At 46.2% G+C, this 24133-nt stretch overlaps 1 protein-coding gene across 1 annotated transcript; it reads right to left on the bottom strand.

The window, feature by feature from the left end:
* Positions 1-18689, bottom strand: LOC123153877 (uncharacterized). Its single transcript, XM_044572781.1, has 19 exons — positions 18638-18689; positions 18450-18548; positions 17671-17819; positions 17450-17483; positions 16739-16852; positions 16313-16532; positions 16098-16224; positions 13590-13802; positions 12852-13274; positions 9876-9899; positions 9723-9781; positions 9567-9621; positions 9174-9210; positions 8745-9079; positions 8499-8630; positions 8266-8408; positions 665-730; positions 369-523; positions 1-276 (listed from the first exon to the last, which is right to left on the bottom strand). Exons 1-19 carry the CDS (start codon positions 18687-18689, stop codon positions 263-265), a joined length of 2451 nt encoding a protein of 816 aa, XP_044428716.1. The 3' UTR covers positions 1-262.
* Between the last annotated feature and the right edge of the window lie 5444 nt (positions 18690-24133).

Genomic DNA, 24133 nt, shown 5'->3' with positions numbered 1-24133 from the left:
TTTCTCTGTTATATTTCGTTTTCCATTTTCCCTTATATACATATATTATTTCCGTGAATAAATAATTTACAAAAATATTTAGATTTTTTTTCAAATTTTATAAAATGGGCAGAATTTATAAGTATTATGCCTGTTTTGAGAAATGTTCGAAACTTATAAAAATCATCTTCTTCTTCACGCAAGTTGTTGCCACCTGCTTCCCCATAGCGAGACAGTTGACTAGATCTGGTTCGAGAAGTACCATTCATCTCCAATCAGTCGTTCAAATTTCAGGATCTGAAAATTCATTATGCCCGTATTAGCATACACGATGGTCAATTTCTTAGACGTGGTATAGGTACCATTTTAATAAAAAAAATGCATTATACCGAAGAACGTACTGGCAGCCCTCTCAGATTGGCGTTGGATTTTCTCATAATCTATAGCTGCTGTGGAATTCTCGTGGCTGCCTTCATTACCACCTTGTCGTTCTTCATCACCAATTTCCATCACCGACATTCCGTAATAGTGTGCAATTGCAACCCTGATAGATTAAAGAGCACACGCTTTACTAGTCTAGAATCTTAGGAAACGAAATCAATGTAAAATACCATGACATCAAAATAACTAAGCAGACAACAACGGGGTAATACAGAAATAAAAAAGAACTGGAAACACTGATTACCTTTCTGACCCGGTCAAACATGCGAAACCACGAACCGGCATACTGACACCAAGCTTTGTCTTCAGCCTGGGTAATAGGGAGCAATTACTATTTTAGCATATATAGAGGGAGGGGCTAACCAACATTTTTTTTAATTGAGTGAAAAGATTTGACTCATCAATAAATAAGTAAAAGAAAATTGTTTGGTTAATTAATGGAAACCGGGAAAAAACCGACACAAACCAACCATATACAGACTACTCATAGAATATGCAATCCCAGAAGTGCACTATCAGCCCTAAAACCATACCCAACACGCAACTACCACCAATCCCCATGCTACTACACCGTAAGGAAACCCCTAACAGAAGCATAGAGCATGCAACCCTAGAAGTGCACACTATGAGCCCTACAACTATACCGAACACGCAACTAACATCAATCCCCACGCTACTACACCGCAAGGAGACCCTTAAAAAAAGTGCTTGCGCTGAAGACCATGGACACATTCAAATTCACGGAGACAAGCCAGGCAATAATGACCGCCCAAGAGACTGATGGCCATCCATCAAGTAGCTATAAATGCCTTTGTTGTGACGCCACTGTTCTTGCTTTTCCTCCTGAGTGCTTTCTCCATAATCGTCTTGCCAGATCCAGGGATGGCCGCCTGCAAACGTGTGAGCAAGCTGCCAAGCTGTATCTCAAAGAGGACGTCATCAACCTTGTCCCTCACAGACACCACTGCAACAACATCCTCTGCCACGGGTACCATCGACACGACGGACTCAAGCGCCTCAAGTTGCTCACATGGCACAGGCAAACCCATCAGTTGCGCCTTAGAATTAGGTGCCAACTCACGTACCTCGTCACCCACCGACACCACCTGCTCCATCTACTTCGGAAGCACCAATGAAAGAGGTGAAGTGGGCTCCCCACAACGCTCCTGCAGCTCAGACATAATCTGCAGCACTAGAGCCACGACCTCGTCGATGACTACACTCCCAGAGGCAGTCAACAACACATGCATTGACGACGGACATGATGTAGCACAAAGGGAGAAATGTCCATAAAGACTTGCTTCCTCCCCAACTGAAGACCTAATCAGAAGTTCAAGCAATGAAGGCACATAGGGCACAACCTTTAATTAGTTTGGCAAGAGGGGCCTCCGCTCTCCACAAACACTCCCAACTCTCGCAAGGCAGTCACGAAGCACAGTGCAGAGCAGCTTGGTCTCCTCCACCAGGAAGGGCTGCAATTGCACATCCATCGGTGTTGTGACAACCTCCAGTGCAGGCGGTGAGGCATCACGACGCGGCTTTGAAGACAGATCGGAGCAGTGCTGAGCACAGTAGAAACACACTTTGTGGCCGAAACGAAGGCATCCCGTGCACTGGATTGGGCCCCTACAAGAATGAGCATGATGACTTTGAAGAGTCACTGAAAGCATCGATCCCTGAGCCATGCCAGAGGAGCAGGCCGGGCAATGGAAGCGGGCCGACGAAAGGCCTTTGTAGATGGCAAACGACGGTGCTCGGTGACGAGGTGCCAATCTCCCAACGTTTCCCCATGAGCTGCTGGCGCGCAGCGCATGGGATCAGCGGGCGTCATCTTCCTGCTGACGCATCCAAGCCAGTCCCCCAACTAGGAGTGCCCCGCAAGTCTGCGACAACGACCGCATCACCTCCTCTCTGCGCGTGAGCCGGCCCAGGAAGCCCAGCACACGCGTCTTCGGGCCGGCTTGGGTTAACTGAAGCCTAGCGGCACATCTACTTGAGAGGCGGCACCCGGCATCCAATGGATCACGGCATCGGCGGCTCGGCTCTTTTCCCCTCCCCTTTCCCCTCGCGAAGAACCCTAGCTACCTCATTCTTGTAATCGTTCCTGTAATCGCCACCAGATCGCACCTTTGTGAGGAATTATTGCTAGTATTTGGGATTCCCCTGCCACTCTTCTAACATCTGGTATCAGAGACCAGTAATTCCACCTCCGCTCCATGCTGGCGCAGATCATCGAGACCAGAGGTCTACGCCAAGCTCGTACACACCTTCTCTCCATGGATCCGGCGATCGAGGCCTTCCTCGAATGGCTCGACAACACCCTCAAGGCCCAGAACAAGGCAATCGCGGAAATCCAGGTTTCTACGGCCAAGATCGACGATCTGGTCAACTGGCGTCCAGATCTAGAGCAGCGAGTCGCTTATCTCGGCGACGCGGTGGCGGCACTCCAGTTGGCGCAGCCGCCGTCCTCCAGGAGGGATGAGGACCCCCAAGCGGTGCTTCCGAAGTCGGGCCCTTCTGCGATGACCGGCATCCTCACGGGGGCCGGTAGCGGCGCGGGCAGAGATCTTAAAGGGCCCAATGGCCATGACGTTTTCAATTTGCCATGGGGGAATGCGGTGGTGTTCTTACAGATGTCGCCGCCACCCCTGGCAACATGTCCGTCCTCCTCTCTGACAGCATCTCCGCCTTCACTCTCGCCCTTTGCTCATGCTAGTCAACTATTGTCCGGATTAGGCCAACCCCACCCATCCATAGCGTTTCCGCAGTTCACGGGCGACAACCCGAATTTGTGGAAAACTATGTGTGAACAATACTTCCAAATGTTTGGCATCTTACCTTCATTTCGGGTACCCATGGCGGCCCTGAATTTCTCGGGGTCGGCCGCTGTCTGGCTTCAATCCATACAAAAAAGACTTACAGAATTTGATTGGGAAGCTTTTACTGCCTTACTCTGTACCCGTTTTGGTCGCGATCGGCATCGGACGCTGATCAGGCAGTTTTATACTCCGCCAAAATTCTTTGGTAGCACACTACATAGAGCAATTCAAATTGATCATCAGTCATTTATCCTCGTATTCTAACACAATTCATCGCTTCTATTTCTTGACTCCTTTTGTCGAGGGCCTGAGGAGGGATATTCAGGCGGTCGTGCTCGTGCAGAGGCCACCGAACCTGGATACGGCGTGCGCTCTGGCGCTACTTCAAGAAGAGGTGGTCGAAGACGCGTTTGGCAGTCTTCCTCGGCCACCAGAGTCGTCTCAGCTGGGAGGCACACCCATGCCGCTTCCTCCTCCACCGGTGCACTCGGTACCAGCTGCGCCAGCAGCAGATCGTCGCGGTACAGACACGGTCCACGCTGACGCATCTAAGCTCGAGAACCTCTGGGATTATCGAGCTCGGGGTTTGTGTTTCAAGTGCAGCAAACGGTGGGGGCACGACCATGTGTGCCCCACTATAGTCCAGCTGCATGTAGTTGAAGAACTGCTGGATATCTTCGGCCTCGACAGCTACGTTGACACCCAAATGAGCTCCGAGGATGGGGTTTCAGATACATCCATGGCCATATCAGTCTCTGCAGTGACAGGAGGGGTTTCAGCCAAAGCTTTTCAGCTTCGAGCTTGGCTCCAGGGGCATGAAGTAGTCATGCTGATCGATTCAGGCAGCTCAAATTCCTTCATCAACGAGCATTTAGCAAGTTAGCTTTCAGGGGTTCAACCTCTGCCTAAACCAAGCCGAGTGCGTGTGGCAGATGGAGGGGAGCTGCTCTGCACAGAGGTTGCCCCGCAATGTGCGTGGTATGCTCAAGGGCATGAGTTCTATACAGATCTGAAGGTACTAGCTCTGGGCACATATGATGTCATCCTCGGCATGGATTGGCTAGAAGAGCACAACCTGATGCAGATCGACTGGCGCGCTCGTTTCATTGAGATCCCAACTCCAGCGGGCCCGCTACGTCTTATGGGGCACGACGCGGCTTCTACCAGTTGCCAGGCCATCAACAGTTTGCAGCTGCAAAACCCGTGCAGCAACGGGTCAATCACGCATGTCATACATATCTATGTGGTTGCACCCCAGTAGGAAGAATTAGAACAAACACCGGCTTGCATTCAAGAAATTTTGGTTCAATTCCCATACGTGTTCGAAGAGCCAGTTGGGCTCCCACCTAGGAGGGCGTGCGATCATCGCATCCCTCTGATCCCTGGAGCGTGGCCAGTCAATGTCAGATAGTATCGCTATAAACCGGAACAAAAGACAGAGATAGAAGATCAGGTCGAAGCCCTTCTGAAATCTGGAGTCCTTCAGTGCAGCAACAGTCCATTTTCATCCCCGGTCATCTTGTTTAAGAAAAAAGATGGGACTTGGCGCCTCTATATATATTACAGACAGCTGAATGCCATTACAGTCGTCGGCAAGTTTCCAGTACTAGTTATCGAAGAACTTCTGGATGAGCTGCATGGAGCAGCGTGGTTCTCAAAGCTTGACTTGCGCGCGGGTTATCATCAAATCAGACTCGCGCAAGGGGAGGAGTACAAGACAGCATTCTCCACGCACCAGGGCCACTTTGAATTCAAGGTGTTATCCTTTCGGTTAGCTGGGGCTCCTCCCACATTCATCGAAGGGCTGACTACAACTCTCAAACCGGTTATACGTGTCTATGTCCTCTGTTTCTTTGATGACATCTTAATTTTCAGCACCACATTGGAAGAGCACAAGTGCCACGGGAGGCGGGTGCTGGAACTGCTTCGCAAGGACCAGTGGAAGGTGAAGCTCAGCAAGTGTGCATTTGGGCAAGGCCAGGTATCTTACCTAGGCCATGTCATCAGCGCTCGAGGCGTAGCCCTGGACCCGACCAAGATAGCAACAGTTGCCAACTAGGCCCCTCCACAAGATGTCAAGGGAGTCCGAAGCTTTTTGGGTCTCGCAGGATACTATCGCCGCTTCGTACACAATTTCAGGGTGATTGCACGGCCGTTGTTCAATTTACTGAAGAAAGGCGTCCCGTTTCTTTGGACTTCGATCACGTAGACTGCTTTCCAAGTCTTGAAGAAGCAACTAATCACAGCACCGGTGCTAGCATTGCCAAACTTTGAGCAGCCTTTCACAGTGGAGACGGACGCATGCGACCACGACATAGGAGCAATTCTGCAACAACAAGGGCATCCCATAGCATTCATGAGCAAAGTGCTGAGCCCAAGATACCAAGGTCTGTCGACGTACGAAAAAGAATACCTGGCAATCATTGTGGCTGTGGACCAATGGCGCCCATATTTGCAGCACACGGAATTTGTTATATATACGGATCAGAAGAGCCTCACTCATCTGGAAGAACAGCAACAAAACAACGGCGCGGACGCCTTGTCTCGAGCCAACCCATCCGAGGTACTGGCCGTGGTCACGTCTTGTCAACCCAGCTGGTTGGAGGATGTTCTCAGCAGTTACAACAACAACCCACACGGGCAGAAACTTCCGGAACAGCTGGCGGTGCGCGACGATCCCAAGGGCCGGTTCCAACTACAACATGGCATCATCAGATTCAGAGGGAGAATCTGGCTGGGAGGGGGGACACATACAACAGCGTATAATCCAAGCGTTTCATGACAGTCCAGTTGAGGATCATTCAGGATTCCCGGTCACCTACAGACGCATCAAACGCCTCTTTGCATGGCCCAAGATGAAGCTCCAAATCAAACAATACGTGCAGTGTTGTGTGATATGTCAGCAAGCCAAACCGGACAGAGCAGCTTCGCCTGGCCTCTTGCTCCCTTTGCCAATCCCTAACAAAGCCTTGGGACATGATCTCCATGGATTTCATGGACGACCTCCCATAGTCCAGCCGGTTCAACTGTCTTCTGGTGATCGTGGATAAAAGAACAAAGTTCAGCTACTTCCTACCACTACCACACCCATACACGGCAGCATCGGTGGCCCAACTTTTCATCCAGCAAGTCTACAAGGTGCATGGCCTCCCGGGATCAATAGTATCAGATCGTGATCCTGTTTTCACAAGCCATTTTTGGCAGGAGTTATTTAAGGCCGCGGGCACACAACTCATACTCAGCACGGCCAACCACCCTCAAACAGATGGCCAGACGGAACGGGTTAACCAGTGTGTGGAAACATTCTTGAGATGTTTCACTCAAGCTTTCCGAAGACGGTGGAGTTTTTGGATCCCGCTGGCACAGTTCTGGTACAATAAGTCCCACCACTCGGCTATAGGGATGACACCCTTCAAAGCCATGTTTGGGTATGAGCCGAGGCACTGGGAGATTACAGCAGAGAACTCTTGTTCGGTGCCAGCACTCCAGTCATGGATTGAAGAGCGAGATACCGTCCAGGAGCTTTTACAGCAGCACCTGAACAGGGCGAGGCAATTGATGAAGAACCAAGCAGATAAAAAGAGGTCGTTTCGAACTTATGAAGTTGGTGACCAAGTATTCCTGAAGCTACAACCTTACATCCAATCTTCAGTGGCCCCAAGAGCAAACCACAACCTGGCATACAAGTATTATGGACCATTTCCAATCATAGCCAAGATCAAAGAAGTGGCGTATAAACTCCAGCTTCCACCACAAGCGACGATCCACCCGGTGTTTCACGTCTCGCTGCTACGCCGCGTTCTGAACATGGGTATGACGGTCGAATCTCACCTTCCTCATTGTTCTAACGAGCTTGCTGTGCCTATGAAAATTCTTCAGTCACGATAGAGGCAGTCGAAGGGCAGGATGTGCAAGCAGGTTCTCATCCGCTGGTTCCGCTCGCTGAGGCTTGGGGACAAGCCTCGTCTCAAGGAGAGGGGGATGTCAACGCCCGTGACAGGAGTGGCCCGCAAGTCAGCGACAACGACCGCGTCACCTCCGCTCCGCGCGCGAGCCGGCCTAGGAAGCCCAACACACGCGTCTTCGGGCCGGCTTGGGTTAACTGAAGGCCAGCGGCACATCTACTTGAGGAAGGAAGAGAGGCGGCACCCGGTATCCAGTGGATTACGACATCGGCGGCTCAGCTCCCCCCCCCCCCCCCCCCCCCCCTCCTCTTTCCCCTCGCGAAGAACCCTAGCTACCTCATTCTTGTAATTGCCACCAGATCGCACCTCTGTGAGGAATTATTGCTAGTATTTGGGATTCCCCTGCCACTCTCCTAACAGGAGAGGCAACCGGGACGGTGCATGATAGACCGGCGACAGTGTGTGGCTTCGCGGACGGTGCAGGCGGCAACTGGAGCGGCGTGAGTAGAGCGGTCAGGATAAGCTGCATGGAGGTCGTCTGGGATGCAGGGTTGACGGACAGTGCCAGCTCAGACGCATCACAGAGACGATGGCCTGAGCGACACCGACTAGGGTGGTAGGGCGCAGAGCCGACGCTCAGCCTTGCAGGAACAGTAGGAGCCGACGCGGACGATGAACCAGTGCTCAGCACGGCCGGGGTGGCAGATGCAGCCGCTGCCGACGCGGAGACAAGACGGGGGCGCAGAAAAAGGACGGGCGAAGTCGGAGCAGCCGACACGGGGAGCCTTGCGGACGCGGGCGCAGGCTTGGCCAGGTGCTCCTCCAGCACCTGCAGGGATCGTCTACCCACCTGGACAACAGCGGCGCGGACAGGAGCTCCTGACCCGGATCGGTCGGACCAAGCAGCAGACGGGGGGACCGGCAGGACGACGCACGCCCTGCAGCCAGCAGGCAACGAGCTGGCCGGGACGCGGGGCCGATGGGGTTGCTGGCGGTGAGGACGGGACGGACGGCGCAAGGTTGCGAGGGCAGATGGCGCCGAGGCCGGATACGGGCGCGGCGGCCGCGGAGCAGGTAGATCCGGCCGTGGTTGTATCGAGACATGGTTGCGTCGTGCTTACCTGAAATCAGTGGAGCTCCACACACGAACAGCACCATCTTCACCACCTGTCATTAGAAGTGGAAGACTGGGATGGGCAAAGACTGACTTGACGTCACATTCATGTTGGAGTGTATGAACACACTCCTTCTGCAAGTCCCATATCTGTTTTGAAAAAAAAATAAGGCACTCATATATTAGAAATGCTAGATATATGTTGTATTAATGTACTTTGCAGTCAGCATAATAGCCGACCTTGGCAGTCTTGTCTTTACAGCCACTAATCAAATACTGCTGACCATCACGCTTGAAGAAATCCACGCTGTACACGTGATGTGAATGCCCAGGCAGAGTATACTTGGATTTGGGAGAATCAAGACTCCAAACCTGGAAACCAACCATAAGAGCTTCTAGTCATGGTACAGTAGAGAAACGTACTCCATCTTCAACACTGCATAAAAAAGGTTACTTAGCAAACAAATAAGAGAGAGAAAGCAAAACCTTTACTGTACAATCATCTGAAGCACTTGCAAAACTGTTGGTGTCCTCTAGGTTAAATTTTAGTTCATTAATATTATCTGAATGTTCTTCAAATGTCTGTATGCAATTCCAGTCCTGGTCCCAGTCCCAAAGCTTTACTTGCATATGACACGCTGACAGCACATACGGCTGGGTCGGATGGATGTCTAATGAACACCTCCCCCATTCATAATAACCGTGAACTTTGAAACTCGTGACCTTTTCGATTTCCTTTTCATACTTGTACACATGGAAGAAACAGTCATATGCCACAGCCACAAGCCACCGTATTCGTGCAATAAATTTAACAATGGATACTGCAGTGAGGGCAATCATCTGATTAGCATATTATTGTACAACTGTACATATGGTGGAAGAAAATTATGTTAACAAAGAAGTCAGAGAGCTTACATGCTTCCTCTGAGGCCTTAACCCAATCGACCACTTTCTGTCAGTAAACATAAATGAGTCAGTTGTTGGTCCAATGTAAACAAAAGATTGGTATATTTGCCAGCAAAAAATGAGCTTTTCGTGATGACCCTTTACACTTAATCGTGGTGTAATTCAATTGAGATGCTACGACGGGAAAAAAAGTGAGCAATAACATTAGCCAATATGGTGTGGTGTTTTCTTGGCTGTGGCTAAAAACTTCAACATTATAGTACGGCTCCCATCAGCAGATACTGTCTATGTACTTACAAACTGTAAATGCTTGGGCCACGAGAATCTTTCTGATGCAGAGGGCCATAATTTTCTTTCTTTATCCAAATACTAGCAAACGAAGCATATATAGAGGCAACTTGCCTGCGTGTCAGAGTTCCAAATTTGAACATCACCAAATCGGTGACCAGTTATAATCCTGTGTGATAATGAGTTATTAAGCAGGATAATCACATCCAATGCAGTGACTTGAAAAGGAAGATTAAAGATTAAAATGCCCATATTATCCTACACTCTTACAATGGCTCTGTCTGATGTGCATCCATACACCAAATCGCACGGGCTACATCATCTGTAATCTGACCAAAGAACATTCCTGTCAACACTAGACAAACCACCACCAAGATAGAAGGTCCTGGGAAGAGAAGAAAATGAAAAACCATAAACTAATACCTGTGTTAAAGGTTGGACTGTCTGCTACGTCGTTAATGGAGCAAAGACAGACAAAAGGAAGCATCAGTACAATTCAACTCAGTCACTGAAGCAGCATTATTCCAATGCCACAGCGCAATTACACTCATAAATGAATTTAGTTGGGATCTCTTTCTACCTTGATCATCTCCAATCATCTATCTTACACAGTAGAGTAAGTTAGAAGGAACCCTCTTTTGTTCTTTGTGACACATAACCACCACTACAATGTCGTGACACATAACACTGATTTGCCGTAAATCATCACGCGAAGGCAGCCACCCACAAGCCAGCTGACCCGCATGACCAACTAGCAGCACTAGGACCAGTAGGGCCGCCCATGCAAGCGCCTTCATGCCCGGCACCAGCAGCACTTCGACGGCCATGCTCGCCATCGCCGCTACGACCTGCACTAGCAGTGGGTAGCCGCAACAGATCAGGGCATCAACGTACCACCCGCCGGCGGTGGACCGCGAGGTGAGAGGCGCGTCATTGGCGGTAGGAGTTGGCATGACCTCGGCGAGCAAGGCGGCGTAAACATGTCTATCAAGTGCTCAGCAACCTTCACGGTGATGTAGCAGGACATGATGTGGCAGCTCTTCGTGGGTCGACGACATGTACTTCTACAAACGCCACTTCAAACCACACAGTGCTCGTGCTCCGGCGCCAAATGGCGACGCTCGAGGGCATCGAGGAGGCGAGGATGCCTATGGCACCACCTCCAGCTTGTCAACTTGGGCGGCCACCTTGACAACAAGGCCGCCCTAGTGCGGCCCGCTGGCCAGGGAGACTAGGATGCTCTATGTGGAGTCATGGAGACCATGGCCAACATCCGCATGCTCGCACGTGTCCAGTGGGAGTACCCTCGACGCCCACAGTCATGTTGCCCGCCCGGCTCGACGCCAACAACAAAGTCATGGTCCCCAGTCCGCAACATCTCCAAAATTATTAGAGGATGGGCGGATGGTGAGTGTAGACCAGAGTGCGGATGGTGCTGGATGGTGAGTGTCGACCAGAGTGCACGAAGCGCGGATGGAGCTGGCTGATGAACCCAAACTCTGGCTTGCGGTGCGCTAGACTTGGCGCTAGACTTGGTGGGCTCATGCACATTGCCCAGCTAAATGGCTGAGGCCACCTACAGAACTCGAGGATCAAGCTCCACGCGGTAGGTGCCCGAATTAGCGGCAAAGGGCTCTAGGAGGAAGACATCATGCTCGTGGAAGCAAAGATAATTAGGTTGTCGGACTGATGGTCGTATGGGGAAAAAAGCAAAAGAAAAGGAAACCAGTTTGTCAGATAGCAAACGAAGGTTTCTCAAGAACTCGATCGATCGGCGTGGCCAGGACGCAGCGGTAGCGGGAAACACTGACCTCTCCACGCATGCTGAGTAGCAGCAAGCTGGAGACCGAGCAATGGTACGGATGCCAAGATCGACTGTGCCAAGGGCTCCCACACCGCGGAGCTTCATCCCGGCCGCGCCCTGTCGTCGCTGGACGAGCTCCAAGTCTCTGGCCTCAACCCCACCCAATTCGGGGAAGGAGACGATGGAGGAAGGGGGCAGAGAGGAGGGATGAAGATAACAGGTAGGTCCTATGTCCACATCAGCTTAAAATCCTCGTATGTTGCAAACTCAGCTTGACAACCAATGCCCATCGGTTAATTTCGCAGTTAATCAATGAATCAGTGTTATGTGTCACGACACTACCGTGGCAGGAGTGGTTAATGACTATTGATTTTCGTCATTTTGTATACTCCCTCCGTCCCAGTTTACAAGTCCTACGCGTATACCTAAGTTACCAATTTTATCACCCTAATATAAACTAAATAACATAAAAATTATATCTTTTGAAAATAGAACATCTGAAGTTTATATTGGTATATTTTTTGTAATATATGACTTGTATTAGGTTAGTCAAATTGACGACCTAGGGGTACGCGCACGCCCTGTAAACTGAGAGAGAGGAAGTAGGAAAATTTGAAATAGTACCTAGAAATTTTTGGAATGATTGTTACAACAAGCTACAGCTATTTTCTTTATTTTTTTCCGTAATATAAACATAACAGGACTATTGATTATATTGTGGCATTAAAATCAGTTGGAGAAAATGACTTGATGCGGGATGCTTATATTAATTATCCAGGAATCAACTGTGCAACAAACAATTATTTATGCTGAACACAACTCAAATAGACATAGCTTTGTAAGTCATATACAGGGACGACGGACAATTGAACGCTTTCTTTCTGGTGCATTATATGTACGGTTTAAACAAGGATGAAACACCCCTCGTAACCAATAGTAATTCACTTATACCGGCTGAGCGACACATTGGTTACTCGAATTATTAGACCTATTATGCTGTTGTTGCCTTTTCTGACATTTGTATTAATTAAATTTCTGCCATGATGTTACTCTTACTTGCACCATTATTCATTACGCACAAGTTTAATTTGTACTAGCCAATAATTAACTATACATAGCTTTTGCAAATAAGTTTTCTTTCCTAGTTTAGCGATCTCACCTGTGTCTCGGTGGCTATATCACGTGCTGATGCACACACACGCACACAACTGGCGAGACTTGTCAACAAACAAAATTCTGACTTCTCAACAACACTTATTTGTTTTATTGTTTATTTAACACTACATGAAAATAAAAAAGGAAAATATTTGCAGCCCAACCTAATCTACTGATTATATTGCGGTACTCCGTATTAAAATAATTTTTAAAATATATTTGAGCTGGACGTCTTTTATTTGTTGAAGAAAGCGATCTCACCCCAATTTCATTCACAAAACCTCAAAGTTCAGTTCTACAACAAAGCGTAAGTAAATATATTTTGATTTGGATGTCTATCAATTTGGCACTCTAAGTCTCTAACTACAATAAAAGAACATTTGCATTGGACACTAATTAATAGAGTATGTATTGCAAGTTAGTATTCTTAGACAACTCACCACACTTGTTTTCTCACTTGCTTCTTGTGGCTCACTGATGTCAAAAGCCACATCCAAATTCACGTCATCGACCACATTGATTGCCTCTTTAATGAACTTGATTGTAGCCATATCCTCAATGGCAAGGCCATCATTCACTTTGGTGCTCCAAACAGTGAATTCGCTGGTATGATCTCTCGGTGCCTTGGCCTGCGGTTGCATTGTTATTTCTACATTACACTTGGATCGTGGTGGTATAATGTCTTTCTGCGGCTGTGCACAGTATGACAGTGGGTTCATATGTTCGACGTTGAAGGCAATGTAAGAGCCTGTCTCATTGGTTAGCTGAATGGTGCATGACATCTGTTTGTTAAGCTGGAAAGAAAAATGTAGTTCGAGCGGCTCAATTCCAAGCATATCATCGTCCTCCGAGTAAGGGCTTATCTGCAAGAAAAGAGCAGACCAAATATGTTACATTGTTTTGGGACAAATGATATATGTATTGCATAACTAGTGATGGAGTCCACTCGGTGAGAGAGCCTTGACAAACACAAAGGCTTTTGGCCAATTTTCCCATTTAAAATATTCATTAGTTCTTCATTTAATGCAGTGAGTTGAATTGAGGATCCACGCCAGAGCCCAGGCAGCTGCCCAGGCTGGCTAGAGTGTAGCTCCACCACTGTGTATATAACATAAGAAGACAACTAGGGTGAGTAGTCCATAGCTAACTAGCACGTCTAAGGGAGCATACGAGCTTGCCTGTCCAAACTTATATTGAGAGTCATTTCTGATTGACCCATTAACACCTTCCGCTTGTCTGATATCATCTATGATATCCCATATAAAAGGCCGTTCGGACGGGTCAATTTCCTGGCATAGTAACCCTATTTTGATGCATTTTGCTACTTGCTGGTAAACCAACTGTGTTTCCTTCCCTGTTTTCCTCCATCTATGCCTCCATCTCCTAAGTACCTGTTGTTCCACAAAAGATGACATATATAGAATAAGGCAAAATGTTTAACCAATAATCTCAAGTACTGGAATTATGACACATACAAAGTTAGATGAGCTGCTCGCACGTTAGCACGTAGTGAAAGTGTGAGTATTGTTCCAGCTTCTGGATATTGTTGGTTTATATAAAAACTATGGAAGTTCTTAAAGTGGTAGTTGAAGCATGGGGAACCATGTTTTTTAATTTATTATGCAAACTACTCTCTTGACATATATAGGCTGGTGTAAATATGGTTGGGTATACTCTTTCAATGCAAGGCTGGAAAGTTTTCTTTTCTTTTAAAGAATGATTCAACTGCAAAAATTGTAGCATCTCCATTCTCGAAAGAGCATTTCGGTTTGCAAAAGCTCTCTCATAAAGGCGGTCCAGAGCAGACTAGACGCCAGACATGCATGGTGGCTTTGGAAACCATGATGGCTGAAGCAGAACAATGACACAAACTATGCATGGGACACGTCTGAAGCTTGCCACAGATTCATAATGTCCTGATTGCTTGCTCTGAATCACCATTTTGTGCTTTTGCAGCACCTATCTCCTACTTGCGACCTCTCTATCTCACTTCTATACAGGGACGCTGCAGAATGTTAATGATCATAACTTCCGCTGGAGGCTAAGGCCATAGTTGTTGCGGTGGGCGTGGTGGTGCCGGCTATCAACAAAGGTTGAACCCCATGGTGGAGCGGTGGTAGTTCCTGGTTGGTTCAGCTCACCATTAGTGCTGCACACGGTATTGTGATGGTTCGACTCAAAATTGAACTCCTACAACAAATTTGAGTACTAGACTCAATCGGCACTACAAACGGACACTATGAAGACACATCGGCATGGATTGACTTTGTCCAAACCGTAAACGGCGAATTGGCTCTAATACAACCTTGCTTAGTTAGCATCTGCGCCTCCCAGGAATACTTGTCGTGCTAGTATTGGAGATAAGATTAGCATCTGCGCCTCCCAAGAATACTTGTCCTATTAGCATCTGCGCTTGAACTCAAACACGAACTTAACACTTACCAGACTGTATTGGAGATAAGATTATGTTATACTCACAGCTATAGAATCATACTTGCTGATGGGCACCTAAACGCCACCACTGGCGGTTTTTGCACCCACCAGTGTGATTAAACATTAGCTTGGGAGTATATTACATAGTTGAGAGCATGAGAGTATGGTATAATACATAAAAAACTAAATATATGTTGGCAAATAGGCCGATTCACCGATTATTCACTACTCCCAAGCCGACCGAGCAGCTACCAGTTACCGATTTCCTAAACAATCTGTTTAGGACTCAACCCTAATAGCTGTTTTTACTCACGTGGCTGGTTTCCCGGTGTTGACTACCCAGTCCGGCCTGCCATGTCAGCCCCGTCCCTCGCTCTCCTCTTTTCCAGGAGCTCCGTCCTTCTGTTTCTCAGCTACCGTGACGACGCAGCTGCCAGTCGCCACCGTGCATGCTGGTGGGTGGACAGGAGAAGCTCCCGTGCTTGCTCCACTGGCGCGCGTGTGTGTGCGTGCTCCCGTGCTTGCTCCGCTAGTGTGCGTGTGTGCCTGCTACCCATGCATGCTACCCTGCGTGCTCGTGCTTCCTTTCTCCCCAGCAGAAAGCAGCGGCGGCCGGGAGAGCAGCACACAGCTACGAGCAGCAGCCGAACGCATCAAACAGCGGGCAGCAGCACTGAAACCAGGTCAAAGAAACGGTCAATGGCAGTGAAACGGAGAGAGGGTTGTGTATTGTGAACGGTATTGAGAGTTGGGGTGTGCAGGAACCGGGTTTTTTAGTCCAGGGTTGAAACTTAAACAATGTGGTTAGTTGAGTGTTGAAAAGTGGACTTCTCTCACTAAACATAAATGTCTCAGGCCATCACAGTACCATCCACCTTGATCGATTCTGAAATGGTCGTACGAGGTAAAGTGTAACCTAATATCACCATTTCCTAAAGAGTTAACTTTCCTGTGCTGTATATGTTTTTGAGGAAGATCAGCACATAGCTTATATTCTCTCTTCAAATATGTAATCCGTTCGTCCCAAAATAAGTGTCTTAAATTTAATACAACTATATACTAAAGTTAGTACAATGTTAAGACAGTTATTTTGAGACGGAGAGAGTGTTATTTACTTATTTAACTAGAAAGGCATGCCATCAAATATCATCCAATGCCAGTAGTATTAGTAAAACTGGTAACAAAATGCACTTTGGGAAGTTAGGGTATTTCTTAAAATAGATTGCCCACATGGCGAGATAAGACCCTCTTACCTTGTTATTGTTAATGGGGAGCGCCTTTTGTCCAGTCACTAGTTCAATAATTATAACGCCTAAACTGTACATGTCTGATTTGAAAGACATCTTTCCCTGGCTCCAGTATTCAGGAGCACAATATCCTCTACATTGAAGGCCAATACTTCAATAAATTATAGCTAACAAAATGTTAGTTGACATGACAATAAAGTCAGTTATTTTGATGCACTTACAGTGATCCAAGACGGTCTTTACTCATGGTTTGCGTCATTTCATCAAGCCTCGATAAACCAAAGTCGGTGATTTTCAGCACCATATCATTGTCAAGTAGTATATTGTCAGGTTTCATATCCATATGATATATTTGCTTTTCCTTGTGCAGATGATACAAACCTTCACAAATGCCTCTAATAATTTCATAACATGTCTTCCATTCAAGTCCCCGTAATTCATCTGCATAATGGAAAAGTAGCATTGAGCCATGAAAGTTTCAAAACATTTAATTGATGCATGCTAGATTGCACAATCAACGGCCCTTAACATTGTTTTCCAGTCTATTTCACTTCTTGACTGTGGGTAAAACGTGTCAAATATAAGTTAAAAAGGAAAAGGACAAATAAGTAAAGACAAGAGTTGTGTCACATGCACGAAGGTCGTGCCAGTAATATATTTTGTCAGGCTTCCGTTGCTGATATACTCAAAACAGAGTAGTCTTTCTCGTACCTCAGCATAAATACGCTCTTTCAATCCTTCAATTTGTATTGCTATCTGATCTGTGCTAGCACAGAAGCCAAGAAACCGTACAACATTTTCGTGTTCAATGTTCAACAGGCTGTTAACTTTACGATAAAACAACGTCTCCTTGATTGAATGACAGCTCTTTATCCTCTTTACCGCAACGTTACCATTTGGGAGCACTCCCTGTTTAACCTCTCTTGTGAGTCTTTAAAATGTTTTAGCTGAATTTGGAAATGTTGTGCGTGAAAGATAGTACAGAAAGTTTGGTATACAACACGTAATGGACAAAGCTGTTTTTTTTCGACAGAGCAGAAAGTACATGAACTCAGTGGAAATACACTACACTCAGCTCGACCATACACACATGCTAAGAAAAATATGAGACTCCCTAGTCAACTTAAGGAGGCACATATTTTCTCAATTAATGGATGTGTGCATCCGTTTAATCTTGTACTCTCATTGCAACACACTGTCTCTATCCTAGAAATCAAATTTCGCAATATACCACCCAAAGTATCTGCCTGATTGACTGAATACAATATATAGGAGTATATGCCATAAAAAAATTAGTTCTGTCTTTTAATTTGCAGAAAGGTAAAGGTTGTCTAGATATTCCCTTTCCCATACTCTACCTTGTGTGGCAGCTTTCAGCTGTGGGTACGCCTTTAAAAAAAATTAAGTGGCATTGTGAAGAGTTTTGTAACTGTATATACAGTGCTATTTTTACTAGGTTGTAACACCGAGTACTAACATAGTTCGGTACCTCAAATACTGCTCAAGTCACCTATAATAATTCCAAGAGTGATCTCTAGATGACCTATGCCTAATTGATGGCAAAAAATAATTTTTCCTTATAAACAGTTGCAAATCCACCATGGCCGATTTCTCGATCCTCCGAGAAATTTTCTGTGATATCCTTCGAAAGTGGGAGCGATAGATTGGTCGGATTCTCTCTTCCATCAAGTATACGCTCCAGGACCTCATGATTCATGTATGATTTATCTGATGTGCAACCAATTTCACACTATCCACTATCAACACTAACCAAAAGATGTTTGCTCAAGATCAGCGTGATTTAAGGCAGGATATGGTCATTTAACAAAAATAATATCTATAGTAAGTAGTTTGTGCGCCAACCAATATTTATGACAACAATATTATAACTTCTAATGATGATTCTGTGATCTTCTTTCAATGTAATAAGCAAATGCAAATGTGCAGTGCAATGGTGGGCGCCTGAGTTTATGCTTTATATACTTATGCATTTTAAGAAATCCTAGAAGATTACTTTATGTGCATCATCTTAAAGCACATACACCTGCAAACAAGAGCCAAGGCAGGTCATGTACAAAGCCAAGGCCCAAAATCATGCAGAAAGCTATTTTCGGGAATACAAAAGAACATGAAGTTAGCTATACGGTCGGCGCTAAGCTTGTTGCGGGTATAACCATCTCTGGTCAGACCTAGGCTTTCACTCCGAAGCTCATGATGCTCTAGTAGCACCACCATCGAAGTCACTCAAGCGTTGTCGCCACCACTTTTCCATGATTCCAAAAGTTACATGCGATGCGACCGCCGCCATTGCACAACCTTACCTCTACGTCAAGTCAGCATCCATAATTTGCATCTCACCGCCGAACTCGACCACTGAATGTTGAGAGATGAACACTCCTGAAGATCTTTCGGTGACCACAGCCGTTGTGAAGCCATAGGAGATCACTGCAACATAGTCTGCAGTTACCCCACTCAGCCGATTATATCTAAATCACGACCATCAAGCCATGGACCATAGAGGCATCGATAGGACTCCAGAACCTTACCGCCACAGTTCACGTCCCACCATAGAGCCGCTGGTTCGGTTTTTCTGGACATGTCCTAACAACTAGCCACAGTCTGAACCTCCACCGGGCCTTGGGTCGACAAAGGACTAGATCCTTTACAACGGGAAAGATTCTATCTACAATTGTCTGATGTAGCATGATATATACTCGTAGCATGACTAAGCTATTACCCATAATGGAAGCTCGAGCCTTGATAAATCCAACGTGTCATTACTGTCTTCATCGTCTCCAGCGTCTACGACGGGGTCCTTGCCCGATTTTATATTCATAGTATATGTGATTTATGATTTAATCCGCAACCATGCAACATTCCTCATTGACAACGAGGAGTAGATTTGTTGATAGACATCTTCTATGTAGACGGCCTTAGTTTACCCGGCTTTTCTATCCCAGTATAGTTGCAAAAGTTCCAGTTATCACTTGATTCCAATAGGAAGCAACCGTCAAGGCCAAGAAAGGACCGAGCAATCGATGGGGACGCTACTCTGAATCAGGCTTTGCCCACTTTATAAATAAAGCAACCACCATGTCCATACAAGTAGAACATGAGTCTCGATGAAAATAAAAGCAGTCTGGCACATCAGCACAAACACTACCAAAGACATAAAAGAAAATGAAAAAAGAACCACCAATTGGCCACCCGCTCAAGGGTGCAGCATTGAAGCAGCTGACGTGCGCCAGTAGTCAGCTACTCCTGGTGAGGGTGTTGGTTGTGGAAGTGAGTCCAAGGGTTGTTCGTGCGGGTGCTAGTGCCGGTGTCGGGCGAGGGGGATTCACTCGCGCTAGAGAACAAGGGTTTAGAGGGATGACTGGGGTGGTGGCGGGTCGGGCAGGGCAAAGTGAGACGGCGCAGCAACGACACTGGCTACGGTTCAATTGGTTGCAACAGGTGGGTTGACGGGTGCGCGAGGAAGAAGAAGATTACATCGATATGAGGGAGAGGGATTTAGCTTAAATTCAAAGAAAAAAAATCCATATAACGAAAGAATAGATGGTCTAATTAGCCAAAATCTTGTTATGCACCGAATTAATTTTGGCGCTCCCATGTTTTTCTTTATTTTGTTGGCGGAGCAAGGAACTGTTTGGCGAAGAGATGGAAGAGCTAGCACGAGCAGTGCGGGGTAGACGGCGTGCCACGCCTGCTGAGTCTCCGACGGAACGAGGAGCACGAGCTGCCCTAGGCCACCCCGGGGCCTGGAAATATTTCTTAGGAACACATGCATAAACATTAGCTAGCGTAGTAGTAGCCCAACCTTCCAATTAATCCCTCTCTACCGTTTCTTCTAAGAATATCATACTTTCTAAATAGCCTTGGTGTAGTAGAAATTCATGCACATGTTAGTATACGACATAACAATTACATATCCTGCTATTAATTAACAAGCTACTTAATAGCAGGATATGTAATTACTTTTCTAGAAAAGAGGATAACTTTTCATCTGTTCTTTAGATCTGAAAAATGTCATTACATTTTTTTAGAAAATGAGATTACCCCGGCCTCTGCATCACAAAGATGCACACAGCCATAAAATGTCATGATATAATCCAAAAGGAAATATACAAACTGTAATTTGAAGGCTATTTGAGTACAAAAGACTGGATCACTGACCTGGAAGATCTGTTTGGGGATCCAGCTAGCTACTCGAGGAACATCCAAGTAGACGAGAGGCGCAGGAAGATAGTAAGATTGGATCAGGTTGGGGTTGCATACGTCGAAAGGAGGAGAGGTCTTGGGGTTGCATACATAGAAATGAAGAGAGCTGCAAGACGAGACGGTAAGTAACGGTAAGATCTATAGACATTTATTAATTGACTTCGTCAGATTAGGGTGATGCACGTGATGGCTGACAGATCCAGCCTAGGTAAGCACGCTTGTCTCGGTGTAGCTGAAAGTTTCAAGCGCACCTCGAGAAGGAAAAGGGAAAAAGACGACATGAACAGAACATTTAACAACTTCATATGAGGACAATGCATGTGGTGGCTCAAAGGTCCAGCGGTAGGTGAGCACTAAAATATGGGAAATCTGAGAGCATCTTATTTGGTTGCGTGTTAACAAACCCTCCTTTCAAGAGCGTTCAACTAATCGGTAAAATCGTGAAATGGGCATCATTATATATACAAATCTAAAATATGTAGAGGCAGGGGAGGAGAATACATTGCAAGAGGACAACAACAACACTACACTGCAAGAGGAGACGATCAGCTTAACACGCAAGAATGCAAGATATGAATGACCAGAAACATGTTTATAACCAATGAAACATAACCCATGTACAGAAGAAATGGACAAATACACGTCAGGTTGCAAACAGTGGATCGAGCCAGTGGTAGGTGAAAAGAAAAGGAAGTTAAAGAGAATATATGCCACTTCCTCCGTCCCATAATATAAGATCTTATTTGAACGTAATAAGATACCTTATATTATGGGATGGATGGAGTACATTTTAGGAGGAACATGGTGGTGCTTCCACCTTCATAGTAGGTGTCTTTGGATGGATCACAAGCTTGCTCTCAAGGTGTGCCTCGAGTCCTTGACTGCTTTGAGATTCGTACCCTTCAGCATGACTTATTTCAGTTTTGATATCTTAGAATCTCTAGATCTAGAACCGTTTCACTTTTTTGGATTTTTTTAGTTCTTTTGCAGCCTAAAACTGGTTAATCGTGTGCTGCCACGTTCTATTTGTTTGGCATATGGTGGGGTATGAGATCTGGGGGTGCATGGCGATTTCAGTTGCTATCTGCAACATTGTTTTTGTAGCCTGTTTGACATACGGCGTGCATAATTTGACTACGTACATGGAGGTGCATGTGGTGGGCCTGGAGCTAACCGCCCCCGTATTGTGGACGTGGCCATCCATGGTAGGTTTTATCTCTTTTTTAAAGCCCTGATCTCTTGAACGTTTCCTGATATGGCGCTGCATGGATGCATGTCATTTGCTTTTCTGTGTGCTGGCTTGTGATGGCAGCGGCACGTCGCCAATTTTTTTACGGAGGTTGCCATCTGCGCGGGTGTAAAATTTTCTGGCGGTGCCGCTGTGTTCGTGTTTTCTGGACGCCGCTCTTATAGCTGGCTCTGGTCGTTTCCCGCTGTTTCCCTCCACGTTTCTTATCCTTATAAATACGTGATTCTCCCAGTGGTTTTCCTTCGTGTTTCAGGTTCTGGACTTCACCCACTACTGGTTCTTGGATTAATGGCTCGTAGGAGTTCTGGCCGAAGCGGCCTTCGCCGTCCGGGCCATCCTCCTGGAATCCGTGGGGCTGTTGTTAGTCGTAGATGAGGTCGTGGTGCACCCACCCATGGCGGAGGGTGCTATTGGTGGCCGCCTACCCGATGATCAGTTATTGCATGGTGGTCGTCTGGATGGTTTTCACCCCGCTGGCTCCGCATCTGCTGGTGTGTTTGGTTTAACCGCTGGCGCCGAGAGATTCGTTTAGGAAAGCGTCCTGTTGATTTTGTTGCCGGTGAGTTGACGCGACAACATTTGTTTAGAAAAATGCTACCGCGATCTGCGAGTGCATGCATGCAGCTGTGTAGTTGATGTGACTGCGTGCATGTGTATGGCCGGGCACTCTTCCAGTGGATTACATTATACTATTTCTTGTGACAAAAATATGTTTGGTGGGTGCTTTGTCGAAGGATTAGCAGTTCCTTCAAGCTGGCCTTCCAGTGATTAGACAGTACGTGCATGCAGTTGTGTAGGCTGATGTAAACCTGCATGTGTCTGCTTTCTTTATAATTCAATATTTCGTGCGACCTATCTGCTTGCAAGTAAGTTATTGGTCGACTGTTTTAAACTACGCTTTCATATATTTATAATATTTTCCTTGCGCACAGGTAATTCTTCGTCTGGATCTGATAGTCGGGCCGCCACGGAATTTGTTGTTGATCCTATTTTTGGTTGTCCGACTGTGTTTCCTGGTATTAGTTTATCTATAAGTCGTACTGTTTTCCCACGCTGTAGGTTATGTTTTGCTTGGTTCATGTTGTGCGTGCTATAATTTTTAGGAGGTTCTTCGTATGTGTCTGGTGGTCCGACCACTCAGCGGCTAGCTGTACCTTGCGTTGATGTTTCAGCTTTGTTTGTTTGACTTTTTCAATTTATTCTGTGTTTCTTCTCATTGTAGGAGTGGCCGCTGGTGATACGGGAGAGGGTCTCTTTCAAGGTTTTGGCCTTTGGTGTTCCATCCATAGTTAATCGACCACGCGTGGTTCCACTACGTAATATGGGTTCTTCCTATCGGCCTACTCCACTGGGTAAAGTTTTGATGTCTGTTGATCAAGGTTGTCAGAATCGTGATTTTGAATCGGATCGGAGCTTCAATGGTAGGATCACAAATCGTAGAATCTTCATTATCAGGATCGTAGAAACGTAGATTCTAAGAACTAAAGTCGTACAATCATAGGGGTTAGTTTGGATCGTAAAGTCGTAGAATCGTCTAACAGAATCGCGATTCTGACAACCTTGGTGTTGATGATATTTTTTGTGTTTTACGTGTGTTCTACAGCTAAAATTTTGTTTCATTCTCTTGTTTTGGTTTCGAGTATTGGCTACTCCCATTATGGAACATGCTGATATATTGCATAATCGACGGAAGCGGAGGTTGATACAGAGTTACCGGTCAGGAAATAAGAAAGATTTATTATGTATTTTTTCATGTTGTTTTATTATGTGTTTAATGCCTTTCTTATTAATTGGTTACATGTTGATGATATCATGTAGTACGGGAGTGGTATACCATCGTATCAGTTCACTTCTACCTGTTGGAGGCTCTTCTCCCAAATTTGCACAGTTATATATGGTGGACTCTGCTGATGAGGTTAGGAGCAAAATTAATGTATTTGATAGGGAAGGGAATGGTTCTCTTGAGCCTGATCCTCAGGTTGTGTCGGCGCTTATTCGAATGTTGAATATGCGTCACCATTTGGTCCATAAATTTAGAATTGTTCGGGAGAGTTTATGCAGTCCTTACGTATCCAAGCTGTCTATACAGTTATTGAGTGGTGATGGTGGTCCTCATGGTACACGTTTCTCTGGACTTACTACTTCAGAGGTTGCTGCACTTATAGTGGGTGATTTGACTCCTGAGTGTAGGAGGTTTGATGTTGTTGCCGAAACAATTCTGGTCGTTTGAAGCATATATCTACTCTCAATTGTAATCTCATGGCCTTGCAATATCCTATCCTCTTTCCATATGGGGATAAGAGTTATCATCTGGGGATCAAATACGTTGATATTAATGTTCATCGTACCACAGTTGATGCAAGTGTGCCAGTCGTTGATCAATTGGATGATGATGATGGTAATAGTTCCCGAGGATGTTAGAGCTTCCCGTGGAGAAGTTACTATGTTGGAGTACTACAATTATTATTTTCATTGTCGTGAGCGTGAGGTGAACCCATATACAAGTTGTGGTCATCTAAGCCAACAAGTGGATGTTAATGCATACTCATGTGTTGAATCTGATCGTTTGGAG

The sequence above is a fragment of the Triticum aestivum genome, chromosome 7A (genome assembly GCF_018294505.1).
Source record: "Triticum aestivum cultivar Chinese Spring chromosome 7A, IWGSC CS RefSeq v2.1, whole genome shotgun sequence".
NCBI lineage: Eukaryota > Viridiplantae > Streptophyta > Magnoliopsida > Poales > Poaceae > Triticum > Triticum aestivum.
Note: the sequence above shows the minus strand (reverse complement) of the source record. Positions and strands in the feature narration are given on the sequence as shown.